We start from the raw sequence: 13,591 nt of genomic DNA, 5'->3' as shown, positions 1-13,591 counted from the left end.
TATTTATGTATAAAAATATTATTAAAATATAAATGTAAATTATTCAACCAACTATAAAATAGATTACAAAATATTTTAGCTACAAAATTTTTAATAAAATTAAGAATTACTTATAAAATAAAAATATGTTACATATTAAAACATCAAAACTCTCTAAAATATCATACAATACAAAATAGAAGGAGTATTAAATATTATTTGAACTTTAAAATTTAACAAGTATTAGTATCATTATACATTTTATTGTATATATTTAATAAAAATCTATTTCAATTTATTATTATCAACAAAATTAAACAAAATAATATATTAGTTACTTAAAGGCAAACCGATTAGTTTTTCAATATGGGTGAAATTTTTTAAACGACACTAGATCTTGATCCGCGCTTTGCAAGCGTTTAATATTTTAGGATGCAAAATTCCACTAATAACTTAACAAATCTTTTGTTAATTTGAAAGATTTTGTGTATTTAAAATATTTTTTGCATTTAAATCAGTGTTTTTAAATTCAACCCGAACCTGTGACTATACCGGTTAATCTGGTGATCCGACAATTCAATTTAGGTTTTTAAAAATATCTATTTGAAAAAATCACTAAACCCCGAGACCAACTGATTGAACTGATGGATGACTGATATGTAATCTAATTTGATTTAAATTGTTATAATTTCATAATTTGTAATTTTTAGTCCAAGTTTTAAAGTTTATTGTTTTACGGTTTATGAAATTATGACGTCCATACAAAATTTTAATAGAGAAAGCGGTAGATATAAAATAATTAAGTTTAATTATTGTGTTGTTTGGAAACATTAATATGAATATAAAATATATGTATATATATATTGTTTGAAAACATTAATAGTAATATAAATAACAATTATATTGTTTGGAAACATAAATAGTAGTATAAAAAAACATTAGTGATTTAATGTACAGTAAATTTAACTATAAAATGGAAATATATATTTAATTTAAAAACGGTTAGATCCTACACAATGTTTGTTTCTGTTTAAGGCCATGTTCCTTTCTCGAACGCAGCGGTAGAGACCAGCAACCAAAAAATAACAAGTATGAGAGAGAAATTTCATGTAGTTGTTGTTACGGAGTCGCCGCCCGTAATGATCGCTGGTCTTCTTTTCTGGTTTTTTTGGCCGCTGTTTAAATCAGCGTCTCCTGCATACACCTTATGGTGTCGCTAGCGGCAGAAATTAGGATCTTCCAACACTCCTTTTTCATTGGTTGCTGAGCTGTTCTTTAGATCTCTTTGATATTTTTGGTCGCTGGTTTTGAACGCAGCGTTCCGAAAACGAACAGGGCCAAAAGTGAAGATAGATTTAACTAGAGGGAGTCTTGACAAATAATAGAAAAACAGAGGGAGTCAATGTAGTTAACAAAAGTTACCAGTTATTAAACATTAATGCAATTACAACGACTACAAGACTTCACAGTTAACAAAGCAAATCCAACAGTAATTGATTCAAAGCTGGAACATGAATACAAACACTTCAAGGATTGGATCCAAAATGGTTTCTCTGGTTTGATCTTGGATCAACTCTTGGCGACGGTGCACTGTATCCACTCAGCATCTCTCTGATATTTGAGTACATCACTGACTGTGACGCCTCACCACCACCACCACCACCACCACCACCATTTCCACCACTTTTTTCTTGCTCTTTCAACTTCTGAAACAGATACTCTTTCTCTGCCTCCGCCTCGCTCAGCCTCTGTTTCAAGTAGTTACTCGCATACTCCTCCTCAGTCCTCTCCTTCTTCGCCTTCACGATCCTCTCCAGCCTCTCCGCTTCCATTTTCGCCTCGTTCGCTTTCAGCTGAAACATCTCCGCCTCGGCTTGTTTCAGCCTCACGATCCTCTCCACTTCCTCTATCTGCTGTTTCTTCTTCTGCCTCTCCATCTTCAGCTCCGCTACTTCTTTAGCTTTCTCCTCCATCTCTCTCTCGCATTCCTCGAGCCCCATCCTCGCTTTCTTGTACATCCTCGTCTTCTCCTCCCCCACTATCTCCATCTTCCTCAGTGTCTCCTTCACAACTTCGGCGATTCGGTTGCACGCGTCTTGAGGTGCTATCATCCCTCCACCTTCCCCGTTCTCAAGGCTCTTTGGCGAGTCCAACTCAATTTCTTCACTCACAAGAAAAATGGTCAAGACAAAAGAGAAACTTTATAAATTAATACTCCATAAATAAATTGATGAACACAATAATTAATATGTTTTTTCCGGTTAAAATATGACATAACTCGATAAAATAATAAGATAATAATATTTCAAAAAAAATATTATAAACAATCCTATAAAAATCATAAACTAATAATTATAATATATATAAATTTTATATGCTTTACCTTGGAAGAACATGAGTATCAACTTGGCAGCTGTTGCTTCAGCCAAACCACCTTTAATCTTATCAATAATCTCCTCACACTTCCAGAACAGCTTCCTTCCTCTCGTATCTTCACTCCCACGGAATATCCTCCTCACGAAATCAAGCTCCTTCACCAAAGCTTCCCTGTCCCAGTTCGGCACACAGTGGTGAAACACGTCTTTAACCCAACCGAGCAGCTCAGAAGTACGGTTGCAGGCTCGGCACTTGAACAGCATCTCCCCCATCCCAGCTACACTCTTAGCCGAGACTCCCATCGAGATCTCTCCCTCCCTGATGGCACAGTCCGTATGCGTCCAGTGAGAACACACGTCGCATCCGATCCAGCGGCACGTGTCGACAGCAAAGTCGAACTTGGTGCAGATCACACACATGCAGAGGTTGCAGAAGCCTTTCCTAATGGCACACATCTCGCAGGAGCAGTCGTCGGCGGGGAGCTCGTTTTGGCAACCCAAGTTTCTGCACCGTCTGTACAAGAAGATCTCGATGAGATTGGTCTGAGAGAGGTTCATGTTCGGATGCAAGAACGTTTGGATTTTAGTCTTTATCACCACGAGGATCACCAGCTGCACTCTGTGAGCCCTCACGAGCGTCTTCGAAGTCAGATCCGAACGCGTCTGAACGATATTCTGCAGGAACATAAACTCTTCGCCGGGCTGAGAACCGTTTCCATCGAGGATAGCTTTGAGCCCGTTCTTCAACTCCTCGAGGTACACTTCAGGTAGACGTTGCATCCTCTCGGAGACTAGCTCCACTCTCTCTCTAGCTATGTCGAGTAGAGACACCTTGTCGGCGACTGTGACTGACTTCCCGCTGCTCTCTGTCTTCTTCGGCATGATGGGGTTCGAGGTCGGCCAGGTCTCTTGAGAGCTGGCGCTCTCGGCTGGTGATTCGCGGACGATGATGCCGGAGCTGGAGCGTGAGAGGTGGGGTGGATCTGAGGATGCGAGGGAGAGAACGGTTTGGAGCTGCTGCTGGCGTGGTGGTAGCATTTGGTGTGGGAGGTTGGATCCTGATGATGTTCCCATCAAATTAAAAATGTCCTGCAAAAGAAAAGGGAATAATTACATTTAAGTTAAAAAAAAAACAAAGGAGAAACCTTTCAGACACACACAATCTAAGTGACGTGAAGTGACCATAACATCTGGTAAGAAGTACGATTCTAACCAACTAAAATGACGTTTTTTGAGCTTATAAAAAATTTGAGTCTTTTCGTCCAGACACTCACACCGACATATGAAAAACTACATCCTTCTTGTTCAATTGAGCTGAAGATCAATCACTAGTGGAAGCTCAGAAAAAACATAAAAGACAGAACAGACAGTGTCTAGAACGAAAGTTCAAAGAATCTGTCTGCGACGTGGATTGAACGCTAGAAAAGTCAAACACGAATCTTTTTTAAATCGGGAGTTAAAAGATGTACAGACATAAAACTGAATCAAACCCTCAAAACCACGATTTAGAGAGTTATCAACTTTCTCGTCAGGAAAAAAAAAAAGGACTAATAAAAGGACTCACCGGAGAGATGAATGGAGAGCGTTACGAGTCGCGGAGGACGAAGAACAATTGGTGTGAGAACCCAAAGGGAAAGCTTGAGACTAACAAATGGAAACTTCTTATCTTTTTTTAATTAAAAACTAAATAAAGTCGTACAGCTGCCAGTTAGTAATACATAACGGTAACCTGACCAGCCGGTGACTTGTGTTGACTTTTGAGCGGAATGTATCTTCCCAACGCTTACGTCGGGCCCCCGTCTCAAACCAATCAAATTCATACGCAAACAACGCCCTTGCATTTAATTTTAAATCACCGGGAGTCCCGGAAGTTTTAATATTGTCCAATTAAACCCCAAAGATCAAACCTCTTGGTTCTTCTTATTACATCCAAACAAGGAAGTTACTGAAAACAAGCACAACATTCTCAATCTGTCTAATATAGCTTACAGAAAATTATTGACTCATTGGTCATTGTTGCTAGATTAAGAATTCTCGAGCTCTACTTATGTTGCTGCTATAATAAAACACGAAACAATATGATATGAGAAACTGAGAATCGTAGCAGGACAGGGATATTTTTTTAGGCCTCTGTTCATTTCTTCCCATCCACTTCGACTGGTTCAACCACTTCAGCTTCTAACAGCTCTGCATTGTGAGTTTGTGTCATATGCTGCTGTGCCTGGACCTCGGGGCTTGACCATTTCCCGGAAAGAGCAGTATCCATCATCTCATATATCTTTCCACCGAGCTCTGCTGGATTCTCGGGCTGTACGTATTCAGAAACAACTAAGGTTTTTACTGATCTCATTTTAAGGAAAGAGAAGGAAAGAACGTTTTGATATTAGACTGCACGTAAAGGCTTACCGTGAAACCACTAGAAACTAGTGCTGCATCATACATAAGATCTATGGCTTTCATCGCTTCTTCATCATTTGGGTTACTCTTGTAAGCAGCCTGTGGAAACAAGAAAAAAAAAAATTACGTCAATATCGAAAGCGGCTTTTAAATTTATTCTGATAGCCAAGAAAGTCCAAGTGATGATGATTGGTGACTTCACATTTATGTTCTTGATAATCGAGTGGTCAGGATTGATCTCAAACACTCTCCTCCCTTTCATGAACTCGAGGCTTGTTGTGTCACCAGCTGACTGGGCCTTCATTAGCCTGCCCAGATAACATATTCTCTGTAAGTTCACCAGGAAAAACCATCGGACAAAACAAGTTCTCACTTAGTCAAAAGGTTAATCTTACCTCTCCATATTGGCTGACCAACCAAATTTACCAGATACAAGAACACAGGGGGATGAACTGAGACGGCTCGAAATTTGAACACTGGCAACCTTATCGCCCAATCGTTTCTTTATCCAATCACATGTCTGCCCAAACTCCTTTTTGGCAGCTGCCTCTTTCTCCTCATTCTTGTCACCTGTCAATACAGAGAGTGTTATTATGCGACTCAGTGGGATTACAGAACATCCCAAATCAAGGGATTATTGCATCAACCACTTGCCTAGGTCTAAGTCTTCCTTGCTGATGTCGATAAAGTCCTTATCCTTGTAAGATTTCAAGCTCTGTATGGCAACTTCATCAATGGGTTCTACCAGATATAGTACCTATAATCAAACAACACAGAATTATCAATCACCTATTCATCTCAGAATCAATAGGAATATTTGCAAGGAGGTAGGAAGTGCTACCTCAAGCTCCTTCTCCAGAAGCTTCTCGAGGAAAGGTGCATTCTTAGCACTTGTAATGCTGTCGGAAGCAATGTAATATATAGCTTTTTGTTCAGTTTTCATATTCTCTACGTACTCATCCAAACTGATCATGTCATTCTCGCTCTGGGAGGAGAAAAATCGAAGCAATGGAGCTATACGCTTGTGGTTCTCACGGTCCTCGATGCATCCCAGTTTTAGGTGTTTGCCGAAATTATCCCAAAACTTTTCATAGTCCTGTGTTTAAGTAAACAGAGTAACGTGTCACTCTTACTCGCCAGGAGCAGTGATTAGTAACAAAAGAAAGAGATAAATGTTATACACATACTTCTCTATTTTCACTCAAGGAAATGCCCAAAATCATATCGAAAGCTTTCTTCACCAGACGCTTCTTCATGATACGCACCTTTGCGACACAATAAAAAAATGTACGGTTAACGATACACGACAGTTATTATACCAAAACAAAACAGAACATATATCTTGAAGGCCTAGAGTCGAAAATGGATATTAGCACTTACAATGCGGCTTTCTTGAAGAATTTCACGGGAAACATTAAGTGGGAGATCATGAGAGTCCACAACACCCTTAATGAAGCTCAAGTACCGAGGAAACTGTTAACCAAGCACCACAGCAGTGGATATCAGTACAAAATAGAAAGACAAGTTTCTTGAATGACCACACCAAGAGGAACTATTCTCACCAGTTCCCCGTCAAAATCATCTGAGATGAAAACTCGTTTTACATAGAGCCTTATGTTCTTTGTCTTTTGATTAACCACGTCATCCTTCCCCATTGGTGAAACAGGTGGCACGTAAAGGATAGACCTAAACTCGACCTCACCCTACAATAAGGGCATTATCAGTACGAGAATTTAAGAACAATCTATCAATAGTGGATCAACGTGGTGTCACCATTTTCAACAGATACAATGCATAATCTGTTTCAGGTTTTTTTCATGGAGACGTACTATTTCAACAGATGTTTACCTCTGTTGTGAAGTGGGATGATGCCAATGGGTCCAAATACTCGTTGAAAGTTTTTCTGTAGAACTCGTTGTACTCCTCTGTAGTCACCTCCTTAGAGTTCCGAAGCTGCAATAAAGAGAAAAAACTCGTAAAATTGATTCCACTTTTTCATTCTGAGTACCCACAGGACACATCGAGCAGTCCTTACCCAAATGGGCTGTGTCTCATTAGTAAGCTCCCAGTCCCAGTATCTCTCAACAACCTTCTTGGTCTTCTTTTTTCTCTGTTAATAAGTGAAAAGAACATCAACTCTTAGCCAACTATCCCTGCACATCTAGCTATTCTCTGATTCTGATCAGAGTATTTATCTGATGCTGATCGAGACAATTCTAAGAAGAGGCAAAAGGAAGCAAGTATACCTCAGTTTGATCATCCTGGTCATCTTTCTTGGACTCAGCTGGATCATCATCAACTTCAACCTGTATAAGAGAAAACGACATAATGCAAAGCCGGTCAATAAGGTATGAATCTTAGTTGTGTATGGCGCAAGTTCCCCTTGAAGACTGAGCAACTTGGGCATTTATGCGATATTAAAGTTTAAATATATGCCATCACGATGATCATACCTCTTTTGTGTACCCTTTTTCCTGCCACGTGTATATAGGGAAAGAAACAAACTGAGAATAGTTTTTCACGAGCTTCTGAACCCGCTCTGGATCAGCAAATCCTTTGTCATCCGGCTACATTAGGCACCCAAAACAAAAGAGCTTAGGATGAAGGGTCTTTTTGTTACAAAACAAATACTTCAGTTGAGCTACATAATAAAATACCAAAGCATATAACGAACCTTAAGATGCAAAGTAATACGTGTTCCTCTAGGAATGATTAACTGAGGATCAGTCTCTTCCTTAATGGTATAACTGCTTGAACCTTCTTCTCCTTCCCACACATATTGCTTATCAGACTTTGGGCTCTTCGTTGACACAGTAACCTTCAAAAAATATAGATAAATGATACACTAGTCAGTTGGTGAAGATGCGAGCATACCAATGATCATATTACACCAATATCTTAGCGTACCCGATCTGCAACCAAGAAGGCTGAATAGAACCCCACACCGAATTGACCAATTAAATTGTTGTCACCACCCGCATCCTTGTTATCCTGAAATCATTACGAAAATGCTTAGTTGTTAAGTGATTCGCATATAAGATTGGGAAATAGTAGAATCAGAAAGACAAAGTAGGACCTTTAAAGATTTCAAGAACTTGGCAGTTCCACTTTGCGCGATTTTACCAAGGCAGTCAACTAATTCTTCTCGTGTCATACCTATACCTGAATCACTGGAAAAAGGCACACACAGACAACGTCTTAATCCCCTACTCAGTACTCAAATAAATAAACAAAATTATACTTTAGAAAAAAAAAAGAAGATATAGTTAGTGACTTACGTGAGGTTATTACTCCATTCTCCTTGTCGGCATAGATGCGAATATCAAGATCAGCAGCATCCTTTGAAAGCTCAGGGTTTGTAACGCTTAAATAACGCAGTTTATCCAATGCGTCACTAGCATTGCTGTTGGGAAAGCAAATACATGTAGATTGTTAAAAAAACGAACATAAGGAACATAATTACTAAAACACTTAAAAAAAAAAAAAAAAAAATCAGGAGAGAGGATATACCTGATAAGCTCCCGAAGAAACACCTCCTTGTTACTGTACAGACTGTTAACGATTAGGTCCATGAGGCGACTAACCTGCCATTTGTATCAAAACATCAGTATGTAACACACAGACTTGATCACAAACATCAAGCCAACTAAACAAACAAACAAACAAACAAAAAGGAACGTACTTCAGCTTGATATTCGAATTTCTCAGCGGGAGGGAGGAGGAGGAGCCTGAGAGGAAGAGTCTGATGCTGCAGCGCTGGATTCGTACCGGTTTCCCATAACCAATTGGTTTTCATGTTGAAATGAGCCAAGGACTCACTCTTCCTGCACTTTCCATCGGTTAAGGACGAGTACCATCTCGATTCAGTGTCCCCTCTCTTCACATCCTAAGAAGGAACCAAAAAATTAAAAATTACTATGAGTAATCTGGCAGTGTAATTCAGATTCAGAAAGTAACCATCTTTAAACCAAATGAAGGTGGAATTGAGGATGATACCGTGGTAGATGGGGAAGAGCGGGAGATCGAAGTCCCTGCGGCGGCGGCGACGCGGAAGCTTCTGTCGCCGGAGCGGAGGAGAGTAGAGACGGAACGCTTGGAGAGCCTCAGCATAGTTCGCAGCTCTTACAAAACGACGGATATTGGTAGAGAGCACTAGAGCAGTGAGCAAAGAAGAAACGATTGGCGGAGCAAAGAAGGTTTTTAGTAGGGTTTTTGAGCTAAAAGGCGAAGCTTCTCGATAGGCCCGGGCATAAAATCCGGAACCCGAAATCCGAACCGAACCCGAACCAAAAAACCCGACCCGTTATCCGACCCGAAATGTAAAAAAACCCGAACGGGTTTTGTAGGGTGGTATAAAAAATATCCGAACCCGAAGTGTTATTAACCGAACCCGAACGGGTAACCCGAAAAACCCGAAACTAATAGTTAATATAAATATTTTGAAATATATATAATTATTTTAGTTATTAAATTTAATATTTGTGGTAATATGATATATAATAATAAATATTAACAATGTTAACAATATTAAAAATATTTTAAGTACACAATTAGTTATAAATAAGTAATTTATAATTTGTTCATTGGAATAACAAGTATACTCTCTATAATATAATGTATATTGTTTACAAATAATGTTTGTTTTCATGCTTGATTTAACATTTTATTGTTATTTTAGCAATTTTATGTATGATAGATTAATTTTTATCAATTTAGTTGTTTTTCTTTATGTTTTTCTTTAAGTTTTTGTTTTTTTTACTTTGGTTATATCCGAACCGAACCGATATAATCCTAACCCGAAAGATATATGGTTACTTTATGGGTTTTAGGATGCAATATAATTTTTAACCGAACCCGAAGTGTTATTATCCGAACCCGACCCGTACTAATGAAATTTTACTATGGGACCTAGGAGCGTAAACCCGAAAACCCGAAAATCCGAAAAACCCGACCCGAACGCCAACGGGTACCCGAACGCCCAGGCCTACTTCTCTGATATGAATGTGGTCTAGTTACGGTTTAGGGATAATTACAATTTACAATCGACTCTGAGACATCGAACCCGGTCTGATTGTGAACCGGGGTGGAGTTTTTTTTTGTTTTACAAACCCAAATGGCCCAACAATATGGCTTTGGACAAGTACTGCCTCACCGTGTCAGGAGTCATAAATGGGGCATCGTCGTGATGTACCGGTCCCTCTTCCTCCTATCTTGTCGTTTTGTTGTCTATAACCAATCATCATGTAACTGCGTCGAATTAGTTTTAGGATTAAGACGAGGTGTTATATCATGTTTTCTTTTTATGGTTCTCTTCAATATCATCAGGCATATCAGAACTGGAATCATGGAGAATGTGAATATTCTTCTCAGAATGAGAGATAAGGCATGAATATTCGCACAAGCCATATGCTTAAACATCTGAAAGCAAAGCTCTCTGTATACAACCAAAGTAGAAAACTATAATTTTTCCCTTCTTGCAAGATTTTAACAAGCCAAACAGCATTTTGGCTCCAGTTTGTTTTTTCCATAGTTGCATATAGCTTTTATCTCTACAAACAAACTCAACCCAAAACAAAAAAAAAAAAGGAAAAGAAAGGGATGAGAAGAGAGACAAGTAGGTACATAAAGAGAGAGCCAACGTGTAATTGTCAAGATTCAAGCTTTAGAGATACAACTCGAGACTGTCGGTTGCGCTTAGCCGCCTTAACAAAGACTACCGAGAGACAAGACGGTGCCCACCATGGCCTTCGAACTCTCTGCTCGCCTTTCAAGCAAGCCACTGTTAAAAGAAACACACATTTTTTTAGTCCAAATTTTCTGCAGCAACTTCAAAACCGAGGAATGGATAAGACTAAGAGAAACCTTTGATCCTTCTGAGTTCTTTGCAGAGAGTGATGAAGTCTCCCCATTTCATGTGATGCCTCCTTATGAAATGAAGGATCTGTTCGGTTGTAAACACAGACATGCTTTCTAGATATTCCCCATTGACGCCGTTTTCTTTGAAAATCAGGCGGTAGCTCCCAAGGTTTATCTCCTCAAGCCAAGATCCAACATCCTGTAGAATAAAAAATAACAAAAAATCTCCTCATCTACAACTACAAGTAACCCGCAGGACACAGAGTACAGAAGAAAAAATCAATAACAGTGGGATCTGAATGAACTAAACCCATATAAGTGGCCTAATTCTATCTATCCCTCACTAAACATCTTCCTATAGGTAATCAGCAAGTGAACATAACCGAACACACCAGCGATGCCCTGAGGTAAAACCATTTCCGAGTAAATGTCCACATCAACAAAGACATATCCCACACAGACTAGATGAGCAATTGACTTTGGTCGATAAGTAAGAAGAGGTGTAACAATTTGGAGCTTGTCTTATGTAATTGCAATCAATGGTTACACGTAATAAGATACGTTCTTTGAATAACCACCAAAAGAGCAAGGAAAAAAAAGTGATAACAATCAAACATGTTCCAGTTCTTAAGAATCATTATTGGATCAACAACAACCCATTCCGCAAACTAGGGTCATACCTGGAAGAGAATTAAATTGTCTGAATAAATACAGATCAAAACTAGGAAACATGATTACACTAGAGACTCTGCAAACACATAACAACAAGTCTAACGAAAGAAACATGCTCAAAATTGAAGAGGTGGATCAAAGGAAGGAAGGAATGATTGAATTTGAAATACCTCAACAGTCCAGATGAAGAAATCAAGAGGCTCGGGTGGATGATGATGATCTCTGCTGCTCATAGTAGTCGTCTCCTCTGCACAAATGTCCCAATACAAGTCGATCATTTTAGTTTACATGAAAACAAAAAAAGCTCAAAAAGAAAAAACAACATCAAATCCGAATTTTTTTTTATTTTTTTTTTAAAGGAAATCACGAATTCGCTATCCGATTATAAAGAAAGCACGAAACTTTACCGAGGAGACAGCTGTTAAAGATCTGAAATTCAAGCTTTGATTTTTAGGGTTTCAATAGCGAGCGAGAGAGAGAGGAGACGATGATAGGTTGGGGACAAATGGGACCATAACTGAAACTGTGCTCTCTTTTTCTCTCTCTCTCTCTTACTCCACGCGCCACCGTCTCTCCATTTTTTATTTGAGTTTTTAGTAATTGCAAATTAAAATTTGATTAAAAATCACAATTTGTCATGTAGTTAAGATGCTGTTAGTAAATGCCAAAGTGGCAAGTGACACTCTATCTGGTTCGCCTCTCTCAGATACTTTTCTTCTGTATATGGAACAAAAATAAACTTAGTAGACATTAAGAAATGAAAAATATAAGAATTTTTTACTCTCTAGTCCACTTTCTGACTTTGTTATATCATCTTCAGCCACTTCTAGCTGGAGACATACTTTATAATGTGGCAAAGACTTTAGTGCCTTCTGACTAAAGAATGAACCAATTTCCTCAGGCTTTTTCTTTATTTTCACTTTACGTTTTCAAAATTAGTAGACCCCATATTTTTCTATGTGTGTACTTACCATTTCAAAATCAATTTTCAAACCCTAATTCCTTATTTCATCTTTTCTCTCAGCTGCCGAACTCATCTCTCTCGAATTGTTTTCTAGTTACCATATTCCCAAACTCTATTCCCAATCAACGCTTCATTCTCTTCTTCTCTATTAATCACAGATTTGCTTCCTTCCGAGTGTGGATGAGCTAGGGATTCGACGTCGCGAGATCGGGTAGCTGCAGTGGGTACTGTTTCAGAGAGTGGATGAACTTGGGATTCGCAGTGGGTGAGCTCGGAATCTGTCATGGGTGAGCTCGGGGTAGCTGTGATGGAGTTTTAGAGGGTGGATCGATGAGCTTAGGATTCACCGTGGTGAGCTCAAGAACATAAGTGAGTGAGTTATGGATCTCTCGTGGGTGAGATTGGAAATGTCGTGTTGGAGTTTGAGAGAGGTGAGCTGCAGGGTTGTTATCTCCGATTTGATTTGTCTAATAATCTTTGTCCACACAACCTTGATGACAGCTGTGGCCCTGTGGGCGACGAGGCTGTTTTCTCTGTCGTTGGCTTGTCCATGGATGACTTCAAGAGATGTAGTAATCAAAGGGTGGAGACGAGACTGTGACGGAAGGAAACAGAGTCTCCCCTGTAACCGCCATGGTTGTGGAACCCCTCAATGCTGCGATTCAGATTCATCAATTGTGGGAACAAAAAACTAGTTCATTACTGATACTGGCGGAGAGCCAGAGACTTATGGTGGTTATTCGTTGGCTAAGTATACACGTCATTGGGTTTGTTCGTTATTTCAGTTCCAGATCTTTTGGTCTCTTATCAAACGCTCCGTCAAATCAAAGGTTCGAACTTTGGTCTCTTACTCTGATTCACCATCAAACTCTTTGAAACCAATGTTTGGTTTTTTTTTGATAGTGAGGAAGACCTTTGTTGTCAGCGAAAGAAAATGAGTCAAGAAGGAGCCAAAGCAAGTTGCTGAAGAGATTTTTTCTTTCTTCACAAGGAGGAACTTCAACATCACTATCGTGGAGAAACAATCATGTAAGCTCAATCAGAAGAAAGTTTCAAATTTTAGTTTTAATAGGCCATGTTAACACATTTTTCTTTCAAAACCTTGTCCTTTTTTTTTTTTTGAACAACTTCAAAACCTTGTCCACAATACATTTTATGCATCTTGTCCACAATTCATTTTTATTTTTTAAATATTGATCTTTAGAAGATCATCACCAATATTCTCAGAAGTGCACTGGAATCATCAGATCATTTCCAATTAAACAGCTCTAACAAATTTGTAAATGGAACTTACCGACTACTATATAATAGAAAATCTTGTCCACAAAGTTAAATTAAGTATATGTTT

At 38.8% G+C, this 13,591-nt stretch overlaps 3 protein-coding genes and 1 pseudogene across 4 annotated transcripts; 1 reads left to right on the top strand and 3 right to left on the bottom strand.

Moving 5' to 3' along the window:
* Positions 1-1,339: 1,339 nt before the first annotated feature.
* On the bottom strand, positions 1,340-4,069 carry LOC108812115 (protein OBERON 1). Its single transcript, XM_018584283.2, has 3 exons — positions 3,919-4,069; positions 2,363-3,443; positions 1,340-2,140 (listed from the first exon to the last, which is right to left on the bottom strand). The coding sequence occupies exons 2-3, from the start codon at positions 3,426-3,428 to the stop codon at positions 1,506-1,508; spliced, it is 1,701 nt and encodes a 566-aa protein (XP_018439785.1). The 5' UTR covers positions 3,429-3,443; positions 3,919-4,069; the 3' UTR covers positions 1,340-1,505.
* Positions 4,070-4,253: 184 nt separating this feature from the next.
* Positions 4,254-8,935, bottom strand: LOC108812114 (heat shock protein 90-6, mitochondrial). The gene is given in 22 exon segments (XM_056998337.1): positions 4,254-4,662; positions 4,761-4,850; positions 4,954-5,059; positions 5,147-5,321; positions 5,406-5,508; positions 5,593-5,847; positions 5,939-6,016; positions 6,132-6,224; positions 6,314-6,454; positions 6,600-6,704; positions 6,787-6,861; positions 6,998-7,057; positions 7,205-7,318; positions 7,426-7,569; positions 7,659-7,742; positions 7,828-7,921; positions 8,026-8,154; positions 8,262-8,335; positions 8,434-8,472; positions 8,474-8,532; positions 8,535-8,637; positions 8,748-8,935. Coding segments are annotated over 22 exon segments (2,409 nt in total). The 5' UTR covers positions 8,862-8,935; the 3' UTR covers positions 4,254-4,488.
* A 1,266-nt stretch (positions 8,936-10,201) lies between these two features.
* Positions 10,202-11,846, bottom strand: LOC130503771 (uncharacterized). Of its 2 annotated transcripts, XM_056998339.1 has the most exons (4): positions 11,687-11,846; positions 11,450-11,526; positions 10,614-10,806; positions 10,202-10,530 (listed from the first exon to the last, which is right to left on the bottom strand). In XM_056998339.1, exons 2-4 carry the CDS (start codon positions 11,510-11,512, stop codon positions 10,400-10,402), a joined length of 387 nt encoding a protein of 128 aa, XP_056854319.1. In that variant the 5' UTR covers positions 11,513-11,526; positions 11,687-11,846; the 3' UTR covers positions 10,202-10,399. The 2 variants fall into 2 exon arrangements, with proteins under 2 accessions (XP_056854319.1, XP_056854318.1); XM_056998338.1 differs by lacking the exon at positions 11,687-11,846 and having other exon boundaries at positions 11,450-11,572.
* Positions 11,847-12,737: 891 nt separating this feature from the next.
* LOC130503770 (protein COFACTOR ASSEMBLY OF COMPLEX C SUBUNIT B CCB1, chloroplastic-like) lies at positions 12,738-13,272 on the top strand (annotated as a pseudogene).
* Positions 13,273-13,591: the final 319 nt, after the last annotated feature.

Source organism: Raphanus sativus, unplaced genomic scaffold (genome assembly GCF_000801105.2).
Source record: "Raphanus sativus cultivar WK10039 unplaced genomic scaffold, ASM80110v3 Scaffold1119, whole genome shotgun sequence".
NCBI lineage: Eukaryota > Viridiplantae > Streptophyta > Magnoliopsida > Brassicales > Brassicaceae > Raphanus > Raphanus sativus.
This window is presented reverse-complemented; position numbering and strand designations above follow the sequence as displayed.

Coding starts and splice junctions, on each gene's coding strand:
- LOC108812115 (XM_018584283.2), bottom strand. CDS start 3,428: ATGGGAACATCATCAGGATCCAACCTCCCACACCAAATGCTACCACCA. Junction 2,141..2,362: donor GATACTCATGTTCTTCCAAG/GTAAAGCATATA, acceptor TTGTGAGTGAAG/AAATTGAGTTGGACTCGCCA.
- LOC130503771 (XM_056998338.1), bottom strand. CDS start 11,557: ATGATCGACTTGTATTGGGACATTTGTGCAGAGGAGACGACTACTATG. Junction 10,807..11,449: donor TCTTCATCTGGACTGTTGAG/GTATTTCAAATT, acceptor TTTATTCTACAG/GATGTTGGATCTTGGCTTGA. Junction 10,531..10,613: donor AGAACTCAGAAGGATCAAAG/GTTTCTCTTAGT, acceptor TTCTTTTAACAG/TGGCTTGCTTGAAAGGCGAG.